The sequence below is a fragment of the Nomascus leucogenys genome, chromosome 10 (assembly GCF_006542625.1).
Source record: "Nomascus leucogenys isolate Asia chromosome 10, Asia_NLE_v1, whole genome shotgun sequence".
Taxonomy (NCBI): domain Eukaryota; kingdom Metazoa; phylum Chordata; class Mammalia; order Primates; family Hylobatidae; genus Nomascus; species Nomascus leucogenys.
Genome location: NC_044390.1, coordinates 71,950,596 through 71,975,798, shown reverse-complemented (window position 1 = coordinate 71,975,798; position 25,203 = coordinate 71,950,596). Strand labels below are relative to the sequence as shown.

Sequence of the window (25,203 nt, the reverse complement as noted above, 5' to 3'; positions counted from 1 at the left end):
AATAGGAATTAACCGCTGTCACCTATGCCTCCCTTTCTCCCTGTTGGCAATCTTTAGTTCCCTGAGAATGTTCATGCCATAAAGCATGGCCTCCTTCCGTAGGGTGGGTTTCAGTCGGCAGGAATTGGTCCTGCCTATTTACATTGTGCCTGTTGCCTGGCTTTGAATCCCTCGCACCTGGTTTTCTTTCTAGGGCTTCAGCCTGAAGCTTGGAATCGAGTTTGGGACTGAAAAGATATTTCAGAGGCTGTTTGTATCTGTTTAGAGTGTCTCAAATGAGCCCTGCTGAATTTGCAGTTCTCAGCCAGCAGGGGTCATTCCTCCCTTAACTTCCATATCAGAAACAGAGTTGGGAAGGGGAGCCCTCTCACACAGAAAAGGAAAAAACAGAAAAACAGTTTAAGGGGCAAAAAGGGGGAGATTCTGGGGGAAGAACCCCTTGCTTAGTGCAACTGGGTTCCTCTAATCCTTATATCTTTCCCCTGGTTCAGACTGGGTCGAATTCCTTGGCCAAAGGAGAAATGTTCCATTGGCACAGCAGGCGAGAAGTGCCCTATCTATTGACCCCATGGGGTCCTGGCTACCACTGGTTTTCTCCTGCCCCCCTTGTGACTGTTGGGTTTGGCTTTTGCCTGCTGCAGGCATGCCCAGGTGCCTGAGCTGGGAGGGGTAAGAATAAGGAGAGGTGCCCTGAGCCATGCATGCCTGTGACTGTTGAGGTGGAGGCATACATGCACCTCTAGGAAAAAATTGGCCTGATTTGCACCTTTGGCGGCTGAGCCAAATGCTCATTTTACTTAGTAACATTGCTGCAGCCTGTAGCAAAACTCTTAACATTATCAAGAAAGAGATAAGAACCATTTCAAACCATGTGAGAGAGAGAAAAAAGAGACAAAGTCTGGGGGTTTTGACTGGCCCAGTTGGGGCGGTTTAAAACTCCGTGAAGGGAAACAGAGCCTCTTACCAGCAGGAAAGAGAGAAAGGTGGTGGAGTTTCAGAAGAGAGGCAGACCTGACAGTTTCACATTCACTCACACCTTCCACAATCCTGGATGAGCCCCCAGTTGAAAAGGGAAAAGTTCTCTTGTCCTCCTCACAGGGCATGTGATGGGAGTGTGGTTCACTTCTTCAGTGCCCAGCTGCTCAAACCTCTAGGGGAGCATACAGACAGGCAGGCTGTGGGGCTCTGACCCCATGGCATTGTCTAGGGGTGAATCTTTGCAACTGAAGCCCCAGTGGGCATGTGTTACAGAGTGCTCTTTTAGTTTAGCCATCTGTAGGCAGCTTGTGCTAGCTCAGTTAGATTCCTGTCTTATCGCAAGGACAGAGGCCTTTCTGTATCCTGGGTTCTTGTCTTGGTGTACTTGAAGAATCAGATTACACGTGGGCTTAGAGAATGAGTGTAAGGTTTTACTGAGTGGAAGTAGCTCTCAGCAGATGGGAGAGCCAGAAGGGAGATGGTTTTCCCCTGAAGCCAGGCCGCTTGGAGGCCTGGGCTCTCCTCCAACTGCCCCAGCCAAACTCCCCATCATTCTGCTGGGGGATGGCCGGCTTGCATGCTGGTGCCTGTCGGTGTGTTCCTCCTGATGTTCAGCCGCCCATATGTTCCTCCACTGATGTGCTCCTCTCGATGTCCAGCTGCCTGTGTGTCTGCCTGCTAGGGTCTCGGGGGTTTTTATAGGCACAGGATGGGGGCATGGCAGGCCAGGGTGTTCTTGGGAAATGCAACATTTGGGCAGGGAAACAAAAATGCCTGTCTTCGCCTAGGTCCATGGGCCCAGGCCCGGGGGGTGGAGCCCTAGCCAAGGACCACACCCTCCTCCACACAGCACTTCCCTTCCCCTCTTCCGTATCATTTAAAGGGACCACGCCCCTCCTGGCACTTCCGTATCAATGTTATGAAATACATATAGATAGTAAAATGGTTACTATAGTGAAGTAGATTAAAATATCTATATCATCTCATATAGTTATTTTTTTGTGTGTGACAAGAACAGCTAAAATCTACTTATTTAAAAGAAAATCCCTAATACAATATAATTTCATTAACTTTAGTCCTTATGTTGTATATTAGATCTTTAAATTTTGCCTTTTTATTTTCTTGACCATGTATTTTAAGAGCAGAAGTTCTAATTTGAATGAAGTTCAGTTTATCAGTTTTTGCAAATGATTAGTGCTTTTTATATCCTAAGAAATCTTTGCCTATCCCTCAGTTGCGAGGGTTTTCTGTTTTAGAGATTTTCTAGTTTTAGCTTTTATTTGAGTCTCTGACCATTTTGAATTAATTTTTGTGTATGGTATATGATAAGGCTTGAGGTTCATATTTTTCAGTATGAATATCTGGTTGTTACAGCACCATTTATTGGGAAGACTATCATTCTCCCTTGAATTATCTTAGCATCTTTGTCAAAAATCAATTTACTATATATACATATATATATGCAGGGCTATTTCTAGACTTTCTTCTGTTCCACTGATTTATATGTCTATTCTTAAGCAACTGTTGTTTTCTTTTGAGCCTCAACTTGTTCTTGATTTTAGTTTTAAAAAGAAATCATTTACCTTTTTTTAAAATTGCAAACTCTTCTCTAGGTAGCGCTCATACATATATAAGTATTTTTATGTTGACAGGTATAGATATACTAAATAACCAAATGTAATGTAGATGCTTTTGCCACTGTGATTTCTGCCAAAATCAACATCCTTTTATTCTCTACTCTCAACATAGAGTTTTGGCATTTCAACAGCAGTAGTAATTATATCTACAAATCCTTATGTGATGCTGTATCTCAAACCTTCTGGAAGTCCAAGTTGATTATGTCTGAGTTTTCACACTTGTCACTTCTCATAGCTGCTTTTTCCAATATGTTAATTAATTAAGCATTTTTTCCTTTTGTACATCAAACTCTATGCTGTTCTCTATATTCTTTCTCTAAGCAATGACTTTAGACTCTCCCATGCCAAAACAAAATTCTTTTTATAGTTTTCAAATTTCTCAGTTATTTCTTTGCCCCTTTCTTTAATTCTCTCTCAATATAATGAGTTCTCTTCTTATCATGGTTTTCATTTTGTTTTGTTAACCTTTTTTATGTCAAAGAAGTTCAGAGCTATACTTCTGATTATTTTTTTTACCTGCAATTAAAATTTTTTCAGGTAGTTTCACTTTCTAGAGATATCTATTACTCAATTCCTACAGATTTCAAAATTATCTTTTTAAATCTGTTTTCTGAGACCATATGTCCCCTACTTAAGAAATAGGTCTCTATACTGAGCTTAGTCAAGAGAGGGATGTTAGGTCATTGTCTCATGGGGCAATTTTTTGTTTTTGTTTTTCAGTTTATTGAGTTTTCTTTCTTCTCATAAAACAGCATATATTCCTTATTGTTAAAATTGCTCACAATCCCCACACTCAAAGGCCATCATCACAAATAATTTTGGTGTGTATGCTATTTTTTAAAACTTTTTTAAAAATAATTTTTCAAATTTGAGTAGTGCTTTGGAAAGACACTCAATAAACAGTTTTAAATAAGCAAATACGTGTTTTTCCAGTGAAATGTTTTGCTGGGCAACCTGCAGAAGGCCTATTTGAAGTGGGCATGGTAGTAGAGTCAGGGCCATTTTGGCTATGGGCAAAGAGTAAAAAGGGAGCACATAAGTTGTACAGGGCCTAGCCTCTGCTGATTGCACCTTTCCTTAATAGTCTATGGATAGCAAGAATATTATACTAATTATACTTAGCATATAGTAGAAAATCAGTAAGTGTTCATTTATTTTAGTTATTTATAAATGCTTCATTCACACTTTTTTTCTTTTTCCTTCTTGTTAGAAACCAAGAAACAACTTTAGTTTGAATATTTCCTTGATTTTTAGGCTATAATTTTTTTTTTTTTTTTTTTTTGAGACAGAGTCTCGCTGTGTCACCCAGGCTGGAGTGCAGTGGCACGATCTCGGCTCACTGCAAGCTCTGCCTCCCAGGTTCATGCCATTCTCCTGCCTCAGCCTCCCGAGTAGCTGGGACTACAGGCACCCGCCACCATGCCTGGCTAATTTTTTGTATTTTTAGTAGAGACGGGGTTTCACCGTGTTAGCCAGGATGGTCTCGATCTCCTGACCTCATGATCTGCCCGCCTCGGCCTCCCAAAGTGCTGAGATTACAGGCATGAGCCACCGCGCCCAGCCGCTATCATTTCTTAATATCAAGTGACATTAGCTGTCTCTAGTTCTTTGCATTATTCCATCAGAATGACATGGTCAGATGAGGGAGTGCCTATGGCAGGTGTAACTAGGCAATAGTTAATGAACACCCAGCCAAGAATGATGTATCTTCTCAAATTCTAAATTGTACATTAACTGTTGAATAAAGAACAATGATATGTATAAGGTATAAAGAATAATAACATAGTGAATACTAGTACACTTACCTGTCAGCTCAAAAATATAGCACTGCAATTGCCCTAGTACCTACAGGTTTAGAAACCACCTATGTGCCCCATTCTCCTCTCCAGAGGAAACTTTTCATCCTGATAGCTTTCATGGCTGTCTTCCCTTGTTATTTTACTGTATGTATTTGGACACCTAAATGTTGTTTTATTTCAACATGTTTTTAAGTTTTAGACAATGGAATCATACTGAATATATGCTTAAGTGACTTTTTTTGCTCAGCATTGTATTTGAGATTCATTCATAAATGTAAGTGTTATTCATCTACTATATTTAGTTGGGCTACCATTCAGCTATTTTACTGTTACATAGTATTCTATTGTGTGAATATTCCACAATTTATTCAACCATTTTTCTTTTTCTTTTTTTTTTTTTTTTTTTTTTGAGACGGAGTCTCGCCCTGTCGCCCAGGCTGGAGTGCAGTGGCGCGATCTCGGCTCACTGCAAGCTCCGCTTCCTGGGTTCACGCCATTCTCCTGCCTCAGCCTCTCCGAGTAGCTGGGACTACAGGCGCCTGCCACCATACCCGGCTAATTTTTTTTTGTATTTTTAGTAGAGACGGGGTTTCACCGTGGTCTTGATCTCCTGACCTCGTGATCCGCCCGCCTCGGCCTCCCAAAGTGCTGGGATTACAAGCGTGAGCCACCACGCCCGGCCCCATTTTTCTTTTAATGGACTTTTTAGATCGTTTTTAGCTTTTTGCTATTAAAAATCAAGGCTATAAATGTTATCATGTAGGTCTCCTGGAACGTATTATAAGAGTTTATTTTGTAAAGAAGATCTTAACCATTTTATGTCATGGACTCCTTGGGATTTTTTTTAAATATTATGGGATTCTTCTCAAATTAAGGTTTTTAAATGCATGCAATAAAATACATAGGTTTATAAAGGAAACCAACTCTCTCTATATATATGTAATGTAAAATACATATCTACATATTTTTAAAGCCCTGATTTTTAAATTATTAGGTTCAACAGATATAAAAATTACATTTCAAGAAATATAGTCAGAAGAAACATAACATAGAGGAAAAGAAAAGAATCATAGAAACTGTACACATTGTTCACTGAAAGTTCTTGTATAACAATATAGAAGATTGTTATTATACTCATGACTTTTTGTCTTTTCACATTAGAACTAAATAAAAAGTCAAGAGTGATATAGAAATTCCCTACATTAGGCGGGGCGCAGTGGCTCATGCCTGTAATCCCAGCACTTTGGGAGGCTGAGGCGAGTGGATCACCTGAGGTCAGGAGTTCAAGACCACCCTGGTCAACATGGTGAAACCCCGTCTCAACTAAAAATATGAAAAAATTAGCTGGGCATGGTAGCGGGCACCTGTAATCCTAGCTACTTCGGAAGGCTGAGGCAGGAGAATCACTTGAACCCAGGAGGTTCAGGTTACAGTGGGCTGAGATCGCACCATTGCACTCCAGCCTGGGTGACAAGAGCAAAACTCTGTCTGAAAAAAAAAAAAAAATCCCTACATTAAATGACTATGTGCATATTTTGATTAAATGTCAAGCATGTAAATATTTAAAATGTTAAATATGACAAATGACCTTGTTTCTTGTTAACTTATCTACTCTGCTGTAACACTATTCACAAGGATAATGTATATGTAAATTGTTTCTAGGTTTTGTTTTGTTTTGTTGTTAATAGAGATGGGTCTCACTGTGTTGCCCAGGCTGCAGTGCAGCAGCATGATTATAGCTCACTGTAACCTTGAACTCCTGGGCTTAAGTGATCTCTTGCCTCAGCTTCCCGAGTAGCTAGAACTACAGGTGTGCACCACCATGCCTGGCTTTTTTTAAATTTTTTTTTAAGTAGAGACAGGGTCTCATCATGTTGCCAAGGCTGGTCTCAAACTACTGGCTTCAAGCAATTCTCTGGCCTTGGCCTCCCAAAGCACTAGGATTACAGGGATGACCCACCATGCCTGGCCTAGGTTTGGTTTACCAACGCGCATACCAGTCTCATAGAGGTATGTTGATAGGAATGGAGGAAGGTATTTGAAAGCATTATTAGACCTTGACAGGGTAGGAGGACAGAAAGCCAGTGTGGAGGAAAGGGAGCTGACATTGGCTTTAGGTTTGCTGTAACAGATTTGGTCCAGAGAGTCAGGATGTCTGATATTACTGAGACGTTAGGAAACTTAACACAACTACTACAGCATCACAGCTATTCCCAGACCTTGAGGCTGTTAACTGGCTGAAGAATGTAGAATCCGGTCAGCTCTTGTGAAAACTCATACCTACTAAAGACTCCACAGCATTGTATCCTTACAGGAGGAAAAAAAGGGTTGGGGAGTGGGGGTTCTACTAAATTCATACCTCCAAAGTCTTACATGAGTGCAACATGGTGTAACCTAATCTGTAGCTGGAACCCTACTGGTAAGGGAGTCTGAGAATTATAGCTCTAGGTGTTTCTCTCTTTGTAAGCTAAGAAAGACCATAAAAGGAGTGAGAATGGATGCTGAGTGCCAATAGTCCATATCTAGCACAGTACTCATTCTTCATAGTTTATTTGTATCTTCTTTTTTTATCTTAAGATTATCCAACATTTATTAGTCTTATTTGCCTTTTCAGAGGATCAACTTTGACTTTGTCTTCACTATCATGTTTGTTTTCTATTAATGTTTGTACTTACCTTTAGTATTTTTTCATTCGACCTTAGGTTTATTGTTCTTTTTCTAACTTCTAGATATGAATACATAGCTCATTTATTTTCAGTCTTTCTTTTCTAACAACCACTTAGGTGCTGCATTTCCAGCATTCTACAATTTTGATACATAAGATTTAATTATTGATTAGCTCTACATATTTGATAATTCACATTATGATTTCCCTTTGACACATGATTTATTTTGAAGTATACTTTAAAATGTCCAAAAATATGGGTTTTTTTTTTTTTTTGGTATCTGTTACTGATTTCTACCTGCACTGCAATTAGGGATGTGGCCTTTGTGACAGTAATCCTTTGGGATTTTATTGAGAATATTTTTATTGCCTAGTATGTAGACAGTTTTTATGAATATTACCTATGTGTTTGAAAAAAGTATATTTTCTAAATGTTGGCTACAGTATTCTATATACATCCATTAGATCGAATTTCTTGATTGTGTATTTGAAATCATCTGTGTTTTTTCAGATTTTATAGTTGATTTATTAATTTCTCAGAGAAATGGGTTATAACATCTCCCACTAAGATGGTGACTTTCTCTTTAAATTTTTTTTTTTTTTTTTTTTTGAGATGGAGTCTCGCCCTGTCGCCCAGGCTGGAGTGCAATGGCATGATCTTGGCTTACTGCAACCTCCGCCGCCTGGGTTCAAACAATTCTCCTGCCTCAGCCTCTGGAGTAGCTGGGATTACAGGCGCTTGCCACCATGCCCAGCTAATTTTTGTATTTTTAGTAGAGATGGGGTTTCACCATGTTGGCCAGGCTGGTCTCAAACTCCTGACCTCGTGATCTGCCCGCCTCAGCCTCCCAAAGTGTTGGGCTTACAGGCATGAGCCACCACACCCGGCTGTCCTCTGTTTTCTCTTTTCTTTCCTTCTGGATCTCCAAATAGATGTGCTTGAGAATTACTATCCTACATATTTATGCTACCCTCCATATTTATGACATCTATTTTCATATTTCCCCACTCTTTATATGTTTGTGCTACTTTCCATTCCTCTAGATTCACCTTTCATTACTTATATATTCAAGCGTGTCTAATGTGCTATTAATCTCACCTATTTATTGAGTTAAATTTCAGAGGATGAAATTTTTATTTCTAAAAGTTCTAGTTGGTTTTCTAATTTGTTCATTTCTTCTTTTTCTTTAAAAATATGATACTTATATTCTGTGCCAGATATTTCCAGTGTCTAAAATCTTTCAGGTTCTGATTCTGCTTTCTATTATTTTTGCTATTAGTATCTTATTTCATGTCTATGTCACATGACTATTTATACTGAGATCTTGCTCTTTTAAAACATTGATGCTTTTTATTTTTAAATTGACAAATAAGGATTGTATATAGTATACAACATGCTGTTTCGATATATGTATTCATTGTGGAATGCTAAATCAAGCTAATTAACATATCCATTCCTCACAAAATTATCATTTTTTTGTGATGAGAACATTTAAAATCTATTCTTTTAACAATTTGCAAGTGTAGTCATGTGCTATGTGTCAAGGTTTCGGTCAACAACAGACCACATGTATGATCACATCCTGTGATTATAATGGAGCTGAAAAATTCCTATCACCTAGTGATGTCATGGCTGTACCGTCCTAGTGTGTCACTAGTTATGCTGTACCTAGTGTGTATGCTAGTTATCCAGTGTGTCCCAGTTACACTGGTATAAACAAACCTGCTGCACTGCCAATCATATAGAAGTCTAGCACATTTCATTATGTTTAGTATGTAATACTTGATAATGATAGTAAACAACTGTTACTGGTTTGTGTACTTACTACTATATTCAAAAAAAGTTTAAAAGTAAAAGCTCAAAAATAGAAAAAGAGAGGAGAGAGAGGCAAGGAAAAAATAAAAATAGGAAAAAGCCTATAGGATAATGATATAAAGAAGGAAAATATTTTTGTACAGCTGTACAATGTTTTTGTGTTTTGTCATTGCAAAAGTGTTTAAAAAGTAAAAAACAATTAAAAAATTTATCAAGTAAAAAACTTACTGTCAGCTAAGTTTAATGATTAGCAAAAAGATTTTTTATATGTTTAGTGTTGTCTAAGTGTACAGTATTTATAATGTCTACATTAGTGTACAGTAATGTCCCGGGCCTTCACATTCACTTACTACTCATTCACTGACTCACCCAAAGCAACTTCCAGTCCTGCCATCTTCATTCATGGTAAGTGCCCTACATGGTAAGTGTACCATTTTTTATCTTTTATACTGTATATTTACTGCAACTTTTCTGTGTTTAGGTATACAAATACTTCCGGTTCCGTTACAGTTGCCTACAGTATTCAGTACAGTCACATACATGCTATACAGTTTGTAGCCTAGGAACAACAGGCTGTACCACATAGCCAAGGTGTGTGGTAGGCCGTACCATCTAGGTTTGTGTACATACACTCTCTGATATTTGCACAGTGCTGAAATTGCCTAATGATGCATTTCTCAGAATGTATCCCCATTATTAAGCAAAGCATAATTGTATATGGGAAGATATGCATAAGTTATATACAAATACTACACCATTTTATGTAAAGGACTCGAGTATCCTTGGATTTTGGTATCCTTGTGGGAGGGGGGTCCTGCAACCAATCCTCCCCTATGGATACCGAGGGACAACTGTCCTCAATTTGGGATTGTTAGACCACATAGGTAGTTGGATCCTGGCCCAAATCCATGTAAGGGTCACCTTGTGTTTATAAATTCTTAGGGGAGACTTTTTTCCCACCATGTTAGTACCACAGTCAGATAAGTTTCTTTCCTGTTCCTTCTGTGGGGGCTGGTTTATTTCTTATTCAGAGGTGCAGCTTTTTATTTTATGTGAAAATCTTCTATTAGACTCTCTACCTGAGACAGGCCTTGCTTTTGTCTCCTGTCTGCTGTGCCCTGTGCCATCATCAAAACCAGCGGAGGATGCCTCCGTGTCCCCTGGAGAGGCAGGGGGCACAAATGGCCCAGGGCAGTTGCCTGCTCAGGATCGTCAGAGTCTTACCCTGGCACGCTGTTTCCCTTTGTTTTGGGCCTCCAAGGATTCCTTTCCTTCATGCCAGCTCAGTGATGCATTTTAAGAGATAGATTTTGTATTTTATTGAACATTTTACATTGTTTGTTTTCTGTTGGTAGGTCATTTTTGGGGTATTTTGTTTATAATGCTGCTAAAAATGGAAGTTTCATCTGGGTCTTTTTTTGTGTTCCTGTTTTTTGGGTTGTGTTTCTATTTTTGTTTTTTCGTATCTACAAGTAGAAACACTTCCTTCTCCTTTCTGACTGCCCCCAGTCAGTGCCCAGCAGGGGTAATGTGGTATGGGGGAAGCAGTGTGGGCTTTGGAATCAAACAAACAGACCTGGGTTTGACTCTACGACTTACTAGCTGTGTTACCGGGCAACCACTTCACCTTTCTGCATCTAAATTTTCTCTTCTAAAAATAGAGATAGTAATACCCACCATAGTACCCAGGAGGATAAAAGGTAATCAAACATCATTAGTTTTCTTTTCAGCAACACCATTTATTTCCCACCTTCCCCCACCTGCCACCCAACAAAATAGTTCAAGCCAAAGAAAAGATGCTTATATCTGAATATAAGAAGTAGACTGAATTCCTGTTGATTGATAATGCTAAATTATTCTTAGCAGACATTTAAATATTTATTAGATTTTAATGAGTAGGGTTTCCAGCCTGGAAACCTGGATTAGGGAAGCATATTTTTGTAAGGGACATGAATTCAACCTTTGTAAAGCTAGGGGTTAGGAAGAACTGTATGTATTTGCTACTTCTTGGGTTTATTTGTATCATATTTCTAAGCATTCCTCTCCCAAAGAAATCATCTTTCTTCACACTATATACAAGGTGGTTATTGGCAGTTGAGGCATTAAGGGGATGCTAACACAAGGGAATGTTGATTCCAGCTCAAAGAAGGAGCTGGCTGAAGGAATCAATATCGTCCAAAGCAAATATATATATCTTGTACTTTATATATTTATTTAAATTCCAAGAAATACATTTAGAACATGCATAATTAGCTGAGGTTACAAAGTTGCCTTTTCAAAAGGCACATTTACCTAGAGAGGTTATGCATATTTCATAAAGAACAAACAGAAGATATAAAAACACAGTCTACCCTTGGTGTGTTCAATGTACTTTCCCAAGGAAAAGCATGCATTCCTTAAATTATCATTTAGCTTTAAAACAAAAAATGTTGCATTTAAGAAGTGCCTGCTACTTATTGTCATTTTAATAATTACACACAGAGTTCCAAGGAAACAGATATCTTTTGTTAACTTGTAAAAAACGAATAAATTTAAACCTGCTTGAACTTTGTCATCACAATACCTTTAAAAATAAATTGCATGGGAAGAGAACTTTATTCATATTGTATAAGTAAATCCAATAAATGGAATGAGAATGTGCAAAGGCAGAGAGGGAATATCACAAAGGTGAATAGAGCAATTTCTGCATAGTTCACAATAAAATTTCTTACCTCTGTAATTTAGCGCTAGAACAAACTATGAAGACATAAATTTATTCGTTTTAAAGACTGAGGGATCACAGAAGTGACAAATCATATAACTGGTTAGTGTTAGAAACCAGACTTCTATTCCAACAATCTTTTAAATAAAGTCCATAAATTCTGAGACAGTGTAATAATTGATATATCAGTGATGATGGCACCAATATTTACTGAGTACTTACTATAAACCAAGCATTTGCTTAGCCCTTTACATGTATTATCTTGTTTAATTTTGGCAATCAGTCCATCAGGTAGGTAATGATAACCTCATTGTACAGATGAGGAAACTAAGACTTGGAGAGTTTTTTTTTTTCACTTGTTGACAGTAACAGTTATTCAGTGATAGAGCTTCTTCAATAGCAAACATTTGTTTCATTTATCATGTGTAAGTATTTTGCTAGAAACCAAGGGATCAAACAGAAAGAAGACATGATTTTCTTCTTTTGAGGATTGACACATTAGATCCCTACAACCTAACATGTAAGATGTATCTGTAAGATGTTAGATGAGTAGTATTTTTTTGTTTTGAGACAAAATCTTGCGCTGTCACTCAGGCTGGAGTGCAGTGGTGAGATCTCAGCTCACTGCAAGCTCTGCCTCCTGGACTCAAGGGATCCTCCCACCTCAACCTGAGTAGCTGGGTCTACAGGGGGCTGATTTTTATAATTTTTGTAGAGACAGGGTCTCACTTTGTTGCCCAAGCTGGTCTCAAACTCCTGGGCTCAAGTGATCCACCTGCCTTGGCCTCCTAATGTGCTGGGATTGCAGGTGTAAGCCACCATGCCTGACTGAGTAGCTTTCAAATGTTTTGACCACAGCACTTGTAAGAAATATGTTTATTTTGAAACATATACATACATAAATATGTGTAAATTCATAGCTAAAACAAAAGTTTTATGAAATACCCTTACAGTGTGTTACACATGCTACTTTCTATTCTAGTCCATTCTATTCTATTTCAATTTTTTAAAAGCCAGTTGTTACTGGGTGCAGAGGCTCAAGCCTGTAATCCCAGCACTTTGGGAGGCCGAGGTGGACAGATCACCTGAGGTCAGGAGTTCAAGACCAGCCTGGAAAACATGGTAAAACCCCGTGTCTATGAAAAATACAAAAATTAGCCGGGTGTGGTGGTGCGTGCCTGTAGTCCTAGCTACTCAGGAGGCTGAGGCAGGAGAATCACTTGAACCTGGGAAACAGAGATTGCAGTGAGTTGAGATTATGCCACTGTACTCCAGCCTGGACAACAGAACGAGTCTCTGTCTCAAACAAAACAAAACAAAACAACCCATTTGTATTTATATGGATATATACATATATATTTAAATTATGTGTGTGTGTGTGTGTGTGTGTGTGTGTAAAACTCTAACTACTAATAGTCCTCCAGAGCTCCTTTAGCTATTTATTTTGTTATTTATCCCTATATTTTGTTTGGATTGCTAATTTTGCTTTATTAACTTGAGAAATTATCTATTGACTTCTAGTTGTCGTAGATGAGGATTTTGCTAAGTTATCGTAGATGAGGATTTTGCTACCTTGCCCTGTGCCTTATTTCCTCACCGTCCATCCTCCTAGTGTAGTAATGCTCAATCTTTTTTTAATAAATGGTTTTATTACTATGACTTATAAATGTCATTTCTCACAGAGCCATGTAGTGTATTCTATTTTCTTTCTCTTTATCTCTTTTTAATTTTCTTCTGGAGATAATTACCGTATTTTTCCACTTGCATAGTTTTCTACATTTCTGAATTTTTTATTTTATTATTTTTTTTCTTTTCTGAGACAGAGTCTTGCTCTGTCGCCCAGGCTGGAGTGCAGTGGCGTGATCTCAGCTTACTGCAACCTCCACCTCCTGGGTTGAAGCGATTCTCCTGCCTCAGCCTCCCAAGTAGCTGGGATTACAGGTGTGTGCCACCACATCTGGCTAATTTTTGTATTTTTAGTACAGATGGGGTTTCACCATGTTGGCCAGGCTGGTCTCAAACTCCTGACCTCAGGTGATCCACCTGCCTCGGCCTCGCAAAGTGCTGGGATTACGTGTGAGCCACCGTGCCTGGCCTGAATTTTTAAATTTCTTAATTTTTTTTGCAAGTGCTCCATCAACAGCTATCACATACCTAAATTAGTGTTTTGCCCCTCAAAAGTTTATTATATCAGATAATTTGCCCACTTGCCTTTATCATGGAGACCTGGTATCCAGAGCATTCCACCCTCCTGCTCTGGCTTTGGTGCCCCAGGCCACTGCACAGCTGTCATCCTGGAACCTTCTCTCACTGCTCTCTTATGTTGCCTCTTCCATTTTCTGAATCCCATTTTTCTCTCGGTTCAAGCCCTCATTTTGCTTCAACGCAGTTTCTAGAAAGTTTCAAAGAAAGAGAACATGGGAAAAATATTTTCTGAGTGTATGCATGTCTTAAAAGGCCTTTCATTTACTCTCAACACTTGATTGATAAATTGGGCACAGATGTATAGATTGGAAATATTTCCCTCTCAGGATTTTGAAGATGTTACTCCTTGTCTCCCAGTGTTGATGTTGAAAAAAATCAGATTCTTATTTCTTCATAAATAACCTGTTTTTAAAAATCATAGCAAATCTTTTTTAGTTCTTCCAATGTGCCAAACAAACACTGTTCTAACCATTCTGCATTATTTAACATTCACATTACATCTCTGTCTTGAACGGGGAGGAGACTGAGACATGGAGAGGATAAGTAACATGGAAGTAAGGGTGGGCTGTTGACTGGATGCTTTACTATTAAAGGACACGGAGACTGACCATTTAACTGGGGGCCTCCAAATGTGAGCATCTACTCTCCTCTCTCGAGGTCATCCTCCTGCCTGCCACTGTTCTCAGAACAGAATACGAGTCTGGAGGAATCCTCTAGTTAGGTATGCAGACTCTCAATTATCCCTGATTCTCAGCTAGTAGTACCTCATAGTTCCTAGTGTCTTTGAGTCCTGAGTCTCTACCACTCAGTTTCTCCAGAAAAGTCTCTACCACTCAGTTTCTCCAGAAAACATCCTTCTATTTTCCTACATGGAGAGGACAGTTTGCAGAAATGGTGAATGTGGAGCTAGCTCTGCACATAGACATGTAAGTAATCTTTTGGCCTTAGCCTTGCTTTCAGCCTCGGCACCATCTAATACTTCCAAGTCCAAACCTTTCGTGGATTCCACAGGACATACTGACTCCTTTTCTCATGTGTCCCTCTCAGTTGATATTCTAAGTTGTAGCTCATGCGGCCCCGGTCAGTGAGTTACCATTAACCCAACGGTTTACATTTTTTAAAATTATGAAATATAAACATACAGGAAGTAATAGGAAATAAGATAACCATGTATTTACCACTCAGCTTTATCAATGATCTGAAGCAAATATTTCAAAATAAATAAAAATGCATCATATATATGGTTGGTAACTCCTGTGTATCCCTTTTTGAGCTCATTTCATCCCTCCCTAACAGTTATCAGCATTCTAAATTGGCATCTTTTCTTGCCATTATACTAAACTATTTATTATACCATTGCTACAAATGTATATATCTATAAATAACAGTTTTATACTTATACACTTTATTAAAATGATATGCATAGTCTCCCGCTTCTTTCATTCAACTTGTGCTTTTGAGATATATTCATGTTGATTTATATAGTTCATTTTCATTTATTTTAGCTTCTATATAGTGCTCAATTTTGTGACTTAACAGTGAATTTAGCCATTCTGTGTCAATAGATACAATTTTTTGCTCTTACAACAGACATGTGGTAAATATTCTTGCGCATCTCTCAGTATGCTTGTATAAGAATTTCTCTGTATGGTTTCCATAAGTACACCAAGATACTGGTCTTCTCAGTCCTTAGGGTAGCAACAGGAAGACCTAGAGTCAGCAGAGCCCCTGAGCTAGTATCCTTTGGCCATGAACAATTTTATTTTTCCCCAGTGGCGCAGGAAAAAAAAATCATTATTTCTATGTAGGATTGCTGAACTAAGGAGATGCACATCTTCACATTTAATAGATATTACCAAATTGTTCTCCAAAGTAGTTATACCAGTTTACGCTCTCATCAATGTAAAGTTCTTTTTTTACTAAAATGAGGTACTGTAGTGATGGTTGAGAACATGGGCTTTAGTGTTGGACTCTGTGAGTTTGAGCCTGACTCCACCTGCAAGCTGTGTGATCGTGGGCAGGTTTCTTGGACTTTGCCTTAGCTTTTTTTATATGTCAGAGGATTAGTGGACCATATGCTCTCTGTGACAAATACATAGCCACTTAACCTCTCCAACTCAATTTCTCCAAATGAACATTAGGAATAGTAAACCTACCTACTTCCTGAGAATGTGGCAAGGAATAATCCATTAAATAGGCAATAAGTAAACAATAGGTTGAGTTGCATTCCAATAAAACTTTATTTACAAAAATAGGTGGCAGATTGAATTTGGCCCATGGGCTGTAGTTTGCCAATCTTACTCTAGAAAAATCTCTCAGGGCAGATATTATACAAGAAATTACTAAATGATGTATGTATCATATATAAATTTGTGTATGCAAGTATATATTTAACACATTGTTAATATGTAAACATGTAATATTATAATATATAATTTATTCATTTATTTTTCTTGCTAATCCCAGAGAAATTAGCTACCCTCATTCTTTTAAAAACTATTGTTTCCTCCTGTATACATTACTTATTCAATCAGCAAATTTACCTCCATATACTTCAGTAATTTTGAGTTTACTACATAACTTGTTCTATTTATAGATAGTCAAATTTTTTTTAAGTTCTGCTTTCGGTCTTTTCTTCTTTAACCTAACATTCTACTCTCTGAAGCAACATATAAACCTAGCGTCTGCTGACATGATAACCTTTGTCTTAAGTTCACATCTCCCACCCTCCTTGCCCAGGACAAACAATTCTTATTCTCATAGGAATCTCCTATATGACACTGTCTCAAGCTGATTTGCATTCCATCAATCAGATGTTGTCTACTTTTTAAGTTAGTCACTTTGCTAGGTAGTGAAGATGCAGATGTGAACCAGTTTCTCTGAAAATAGGGCATCCAAAACAGAGCCTAGATGTGGCCTGGCTCACTGGGGGGTCTCGTGGGATGACTCTCTTTCTCTCAGTCTGTGCACTATGCTTTTAGTGATAGAACTTGATATCATGCTGCCTTTTTGCCTTTCCTCTCATCCCCCTAAACCAAGGCTGTTATTATTTCAAAGTTTGGCAGATACTAGGTCCCATATTTTCTTCAAATGAGAATACTAGGCTCAGAGTGGTAAGAAACTTACCCAAAGGCAGAACTGAGAATCAAATCCAGATTTTACAACTTCCACCTCCAGGATTCTTTCTAATATTTCATGCTTCCTCCATACCCAAAACAGATTGTCCTGGTAAAACTTTGTATGATTCCAAAACAGTCTCTACCAGTGAAACACTAATGAAGAATTGACCACATGCAAAAGACAATAGGGCTTAAAGTACAACCTCTCTCTGACAGATGCCCAAAGGCATGTAAAATTCATGCATTTGGAATAGGTACATGTCTTCCTACGTTTGGACAAGCCACTCTCCTTCCTGGTAAAGGTGTTAGAGCTAAAACGATAGCACACAGCAGTTTGGGTCCCAAGGCAAATGCCTCACCCCCACGGCCTACTTGCCAGGTTAGTGAAAGGTCTCTTGGCCTAAACCCTAGACCTGGGGTGGGCTTCCTCCTGCACATACAAGGGGCCACAAATAGTAATAAGAATAATACTGTTAAAATAGACTAATAACAGACATTTATTGAAAGTTTATTGTCTGCCAGGCACTGAATTATTTAGTATATTATTTAATCCTCAGAACATTCTTACAAGGTAGGTACCATTTTAATGTTCATTTGGATAGAGTCAGAAAGGTTGAGTAACTTGCCTTCAGTCAGCTAGTAGACAATAGAGAAGGGCTGTAAAGAAGTGCTTTTAACCACTGTGCTATACTTGCCAACTTGTCCAAAACCAGTGAACATTATCCTTTCCAGTCCAAAATTTTTTTTAATGCTTCAGAGATTTGAAAATTTAGAAAACCCCACAGAAATACAAACTACCATCAGAGAATACTATAAACACCTCTATGCAAATAAACTAGAAAATCTAGAAGAAATGGATAAATTCCTCGACACATACACTCTCCCAAAACTAAACCAGGAAGAAGTTGAATCTCTGAATAGACCAATAACAGGCTCTGAAATTGAGGCAATAATTAATAGCTTACCAACCAAAAAAAGTCCAGGACCTGATGGATTCACAGCCGAATTCTACCAGAGGTACAAGGTACCATTCCTTCTGAAACTATTGCAATCAATAGAAAAAGAGGGAATCCTCCCTAACTCATTTTATGAGGCCAGCATCATCCTGATACCAAAGCCTGGCAGAGACACAACAAAAAAAAGAGAATTTTAGACCAATATCCCTGATGAACATCCATGTGAAAATCCTCAATAAACTACTGGCAAACCGAATCCAGCAGCACATCCAAAAGCTTATCCACCATGATCAAGTGGGCTTCATCCCTGGGATGCAAGGCTGGTTCAACATACACAAATCAATAAACATAATCCTGCATATAAACAGAACCAATGACAAAAACCACATGATTATCTCAATAGATGCAGAAAAGGCCTTTGACAAAATTCAACAGCCCTTCATGCTAAAAACTCTCAATAAATTAGGTATTGATGGGACGTATCTCAAAATAATAAGAGCTATCTATGACAAACCCACAGCCAATATCATACTGAATGGGCAAAAACTGGAAGCATTCCCTTTGAAAACTGGCACAAGACAAGGATGCCCTCTCTCACCACTCCTATTCAACATAGTGTTGGGAGTTCTGGCCAGGGCAATCAGGCAGGAGAAGGAAATAAAGGGTATTCAATTAGGAAAAGAGGAAGTCAAGTTGTCCCTGTTTGCAGATGACATAATTGTATATCTAGAAAACCCCATTGTCTCAGCCCAAAATCTCCTTAAGCTGATAAGCAACTTCAGAAAAGTCTCAGGATACAAAATCAATGTGCAAAAATCACAAGCATTCTTATACATCAATAACAGACAAACAGAGAGCCAAATCATGAGTGAACTCCCATTCACAATTGCTTCAAAGAGAATAAAATACCTAGGAATGGACCTCTTCGAGGAGAACTACAAACCACTGCTCAATGAAATAAAAGAGGATACATACAAATAGAAGAACATTCCATGCTCATGGGTAGGAAGAATCAATATCGTGAAAATGGCCATACTGCCCAAGGTAATTTATAGATTCAGTGCCATCCCCATCAAGCTACCAATGACTTTTTTCACAGAACTGGAAAAAACTACTTTAAAGTTCATATGGAACCAAAAAAGAGCCTGCATTGCCAAGTCAATCCTAAGCCAAAAGAACAAAGCTGGAGGCATCATGCTACCTGACTTCAAACTATACTACAAGGCTACAGTAACCAAAACAGCATGGTACTGGTACCAAAACAGAGATATAGACCAATGGAACAGAACAGAGCCCTCAGAAATAATGCCACACATCTACAACTATCTGATCTTTGACAAACCTGACAAAAACAAGAAATGGGGAAAGGATTCCCTATTTAATAAATGGTGCTGGGAAAACTGGCTAGCCATATGTAGAAAGCTGAAACTGGATCCCTTCCTTACACCTTATACAAAAATTAATTCAAGATGGATTAAAGACTTACATGTTAGACCTAAAACCATAAAAACCCTAGAAGAAAACCTAGGCAATACCATTCAGGACATAGGCATGGGCAAGGACTTCATGTCTAAAACACCAAAAGCAATGGCAACAAAAGCCAAAATTGACAAATGGGATCTAATTAAACTAAAGAGCTTCTGCACAGCAAAAGAAACTACTATCAGAATGAACAGGAAACCTATAGAATGGGAGAAAATGTTTGCAATCTACTCATCTGACAAAGGGCTAATAACCAGAATCAACAATGAGCTCAAACAAATTTACAAGAAAAAAACAACCCCATCAACAAGTGGGCAAAGGATATGAATAGACACTTCTCAAAAGAAGACATTTATACAGCCAAAAGACACATGAAAAAATGCTCATCATCACTGGCCATCAGAGAAATGCAAATCAAAACCACAATGAGATACCATCTCACACCAGTTAGAATGGCCATCATTCAAAAGTCAGGAAACAACAGGTGCTGGAGAGGATGTGGAGAAATAGGAACACTTTTACACTGTTGGTGGGACTGTAAACTAGTTCAACCATTGTGGAAGTCAGTGTGGCGATGCCTCAGGGATCTAGAACTAGAAATACCATTTGACCCAGCCATCCCATTACTGGGTATATACCCAAAGGATTATAAATCATGCTGCTCTAAAGACACATGCACATGTATGTTTATTGCGGCACTAGTCACAATAGCAAAGACTTGGAACCAACCCAAATGTCCAACAACAATAGACTGGATTAAGAAAATGTGGCACATATACACCATGGAATACTATACAGCCATAAAAAATGATGAGTTCATGTCTTTTGTAGGGACATGGATGAAGCTGGAAACCATCATTCTCAGCAAACTATCGCAAGGACAAAAAACCAAACACCACATGTTCTCATTCATAGGTGGGAATTGAACAATGAGAACACACGGACACAGGAAGGGGAACATCATACACTGGGGCCTGTTGTGGGGTGGGGGAGCGGGGAGGGACAGCATTAGGAGATATATCTAATGTTAAATGACGAGTTAATGGGTGCAGCACACCAACATGGCACATGTATACATATGTAACAAACCTGCACGTTGTGCACATGTACCCTAAAACTTAAAGTATAGTAAAAAAAAAATAAATACATAAAAAAAGAAAATCCCCCTACTCTAGGTGGATCAAAGAAAAAAGCATTTATATGGTCCCAAAATTCAAAGCATCACAAAAGTCTTTATATTCCTGATATTCTAGAAAATATTTATATACAACACCTTCATGTTTGAATAATCTTTTAAAATATTTCCATTTTATGTATATATCTATCTATAACTACATAGATGAGCCATTTCTAAATGCATTTACCTTCTAGTTATTGGTCTTACTACTGCACTGAAATTTTCCTTGACAAGTCACAAATGGCCTTATAATTAGTAAATGAATGGTCAGTTTTCCATCTTTATTTTATTGGATATACCTGCAGCAGGAGACTGTTAAATAATTCCTTATTTAAATTTTTACTTCCTTCTTCATAATGTCTTCCTTTTTCACAGGTTTATCACATAGAAAAACAGTCTTTTAGAAACTGTACAGTGATATTAAAATAGCCAAATTATTATGGCTATTGGGAGGCTAGAATGAGATCTATATGAAAAGTTGAAAAATTTTAGTACCTGTAAACATACATGCTGTTTTTTTTTCTTGTGAAATGAAAATATTCTTGTCAACTAAGTATTTCTTCTTTTCAAGCATGGTTCTTGACTTAGACACATGCGGTCCCTTCCAGAAGCCAGTGGTTTAGGCTTGTGGCCATGTTTCATGGGCTAGGAATGTCCAGGCAGCAGGAGTAATCTCTGGTGTTCTCTTCTAGGTATTTACCTTGCTGTGGATTGCTGACTGGATGGTCCATCACTTCTGGAGGAAAGGAAAGGACCCGGATAGTTTCTCCATCCCCTACCTAACAGCATTGGGTGATCTGCTCGGGACAGCTCTGTTAGCCTTAGGTTTTCATTTTCTTTGGCTTATTGGAGATCGAGATGGAGATGTTGGAGACTAATAAATTCTACAAACTGCTCTCAAGTTACCAAGGAAGAAAATACACGACAACCACTTATGGCTCTTTTTCAAAACTCTTAAATCAGTAATTTGACTTTTGCCAGGGTAATCTTCAGTTGGCCCTGATTCAATTAAATGGCCTTAATTTTTTTTTTAAGGAATTTGTGTCAAAACCAGAATGAAGAGTATTTGTGCTGCTTTTCATAGAATGATAATTTGACATAGACATAGATATAAGTTCCAGCTCTGAAATTAATTAGGAAAGAATATAGGATGTTTACAGTGAATAATTTTAAAACCACGAACATAGCAGAAATGTACTTTATTATTAAATTTGTAATGCAGGATTAGAAGAAGCAGAGCTCTAGTTTAGCCTTTCTTGTCTCACAGATGTGCTGTATCCCAGGCATACTATAAAACGAAGGGTGCCCAACCAAGCTTTGAATCATATTAACAATGCCAACCTCTATGCTAGCTGAGGATAAATTTACCAACTGCTCATATTTAAACTGACCTAAATATATTTTGCTGAGCATAAGATAAACTCACTTTTACCTCCATCTAAAATTACCCTGTGCCGATGCCAATTCAATTTCAGTTCTGCAAGTTCTTGTCAGGCTAACCTTTAAACATTGAGTGATCTTGAGAGATTGTTAATGAAAGCAGTGAGTCATTTTTTGATGATTGATTTGTTGGAAAAATGTTGATGTGTTTTAAAAAATGTAATCTTCAAAAACAGAAGATAACCTGAGATGTATTTGTAAAGACCAGACGGTACAAGAATGTGTGTGTGTGTGTGTGTGTGTGTGTGTGTGTGTGAGACTTTTGATGAAGAACTATATCTTGGATTGCTGATAGCAAAGATCATAGTGCTGTTGGAATATCAGCAATATAGAGTTGTTCTTAAACACATTTTATTGACATGTTTTTGTCATTGGGTCCAAAAATTTTGCTGCTGACCAGAATTTACTATTTGTTACCTATATTCTTTTTTTTTTTTTTTTTTTTTTTTGAGACAGAGTCTTGCTCTGTCACCCAGGCTGGAATGCAGTGGTGTGATCTCAGCTCACTGCTACCTCCGCCTCCTGGGTTCAAGTGATTCTCCTGCCTCAGCCTCCCGAGTAGCTGGGATTACAGGAATGCACCACCACGCCCAGCTAATTTGTTACCTACACTCTAATTAATAATTTCTTATTTTAAAAAGTAGTACTATTTAATATAATCAAGATAGGAGATTTAAAATGAGCAAATGATTCATTTGCTCTTTTAAAGAAGCCCGTGACTTACACTTTTAAAAAAGAAGTTGGTGGGTTACCTCAATTATTGTTCATGCTTAAACATATCCATTTTACAGGCTTATTTCTACATGGGACCCTATCATATGTACTATATTTCTCAAATAATTTTTCTAAAACTCTGGCCTATATTCTAAACACTTGACCAACACCTTAGTTATTGAATAGGTAACCATTTTTAAAGCACATGTGGTTCATTTTTAAAAATTCAATCTCTCAAGACCGTTAGATATTTAATAATTTAAGCTGATAAGGGTATCAAAATGCACATTAACTTTGATCATCATGATTTAAGTTGTAACTTTGTGTTATTATATAAATATTAGGTTGTTTATAAGTATATTGGGAAAAGTATTCTTGTTAAGCTCTTTTAAATGAGGGTTTAGAGTTATATATTTTTGCTTATTTTTAAACTTTAATTATTCCATTCTTCTGCCTTATAATGAAACTTTTAAGGCAGAGAACTGAACTAATTATAGAATTTCTCCTTTGGAGAGTTATAATGTCACATAGTGAAAATTCTTATAAAAGAAAGAATAAGTTTAAGTTGATGAATATTTAGCTGCAAAGATTTTTTACTTAAAAAAATCCATGAATAATATCTTTGATTTTATTATAAAGCATTTGTAAATTATTTGCATTTGAGCTGTAAGATTCATAAACATTTACATTTCCCAATGATTTCTATTTTGATTTTTTAAAAATATACAGGGCAAGCTACATTTTTAAAGCATTAATCAACAACTTTATTGTATTACACATTCCAGTGCACACACAATATCATTTAATACTCACAGTAGTACCTGTGAAATATATCAGATGGATATTCCTATCTCTATTTACAGCAGAGAAAATCGACATTCAGAGAACTTACATTTCTAAGGTTGTACAGCTGCAAAATGACCAAATTGTGAAGTCCCTAACATCCAGGTTTTCATAATGCCAGTACTCTTTCTATGGCACGTTTATGACCCTCCAAATGTACCAAAACTACCTAATTCACAGAGAGGAAGCAAACTGCAAAAATAGGATTTTTAAAAGTACGATAGAGTATTACTACATTTTTTCAATTTCAGACAAAGAAACCTCCATTTATTATATCCTGATGGTGAGTATTGCCAGCTCTAAATTATTCATATTTCTAAGACCAAGGAAAATATAGATAAATGAAAATTTTGAAATAAAGAACAATGCCTTAATTTGTAAAATCTATCATTGCTGCCACCCTGCCCAGGTCTTGCCATTTGCCATAAATGCTGGTAAATAAATATAATGACTGATAGAGTTCTGTCTCCTTTCTCTTTTGCTACCCAACCTTGGTTAGAGCAACCAAATGTCTAAAAGGCACGTAATAGGAGAAAAAAATAAAAACATTAGTCACCAATTCGCCGATTATAAAAGGGATGTAGATTCCTTTAAATTATTACTGACCTTTTGAAAGCCTTCACGTAAGTATGCAACAGATAAAATGACTCATTTACCCACAACAATCATCTATTATCAGTCTTAAGTAATGTTAATTCACTGTATTTATTTTTATACAACATAAAAACTTCTGCTTTCCAAACTTCTTCCTTTTCACTAATTTATCAGCCACTTTATTTATACACAGATAACACTTTTAAAAACATTTTTTTCTTGCCCATTTTTTTCTTTCAAAAATAAAGTTTCTTAGAACCTGATAAAATGGAAACTTATGGGAATACGTCTTCTGGAAGATGTCCAAAAATTCCGCACCATAGGCTATCAATGATGTAGCCAAATAAAGGCCATTCAAAAAAATCAGTAATTGGGATTCCTTGCCTTATATCTATGGTATAGTGTACCCATTTATAATGGGGTTCTGCCATCTTTGAATGGTTTTAAACTCAAATAAAGAATCAAATTTAAGAAATAATTATCCAATCTTGTTATGCTTACTTTTTGATGAACTAGAGAACATCAAGCCAGTGTGGAAATCTCCCAGAAGAGACTGGGGTAATTTATGTATACATATGATATTTATGAATTATAATAAATTGGGCTTTGACCATATCTAGACCTCCAATGCATTGCTTTACTACTTTTTGACTGTCAAATACTCTCCTCATTTCTTCACTCCTCTCATTATCCAACTTACATTGCTTGGTTCATCAACCCATACATCTGCAACTGCCTCTCTCATGCTGGCAGGACAGAACACAAACTCTGGATAAAGACAGCTCTCTATGTTTTGCCTGTACCTGAGTGCTCAATACGGCTCATGAAAAACACACAACTCCTCTGACAGATATTTAAATTTATAACCTCAGACATCAAGTTAACCCCCAACTGCCCAGCAGCCTACTCTGTTTCTCCAGTGACTTTACTTTCTGAGAGACAGGCCTTTAACTTGTTGTCAACCTAAATAGTAAACAGAAGGTTTCTAAAAGAAAATGATATTCAGGAATAGGCATTGCAATGGGAATACACGTGCCACAGTGTTCCCATTGCATATGAACTACCTGCATATTCAGG

The 25,203-nt window shown here is 37.6% G+C and overlaps 1 protein-coding gene across 1 annotated transcript in view; it reads left to right on the top strand.

Moving 5' to 3' along the window:
• Positions 1 to 24,489, top strand: part of SLC41A2 (solute carrier family 41 member 2) — a 153,063-nt gene extending 128,574 nt beyond the window's left edge. Inside the window, exon 11 of the mRNA XM_030821290.1 lies at positions 21,228 to 24,489. Coding sequence (XP_030677150.1) covers positions 21,228 to 21,413 — 186 coding nt within the window. The 3' untranslated portion in view covers positions 21,414 to 24,489. The remainder of the gene's footprint in view (positions 1 to 21,227) is intronic.
• The last annotated feature ends 714 nt before the right edge of the window (positions 24,490 to 25,203 follow it).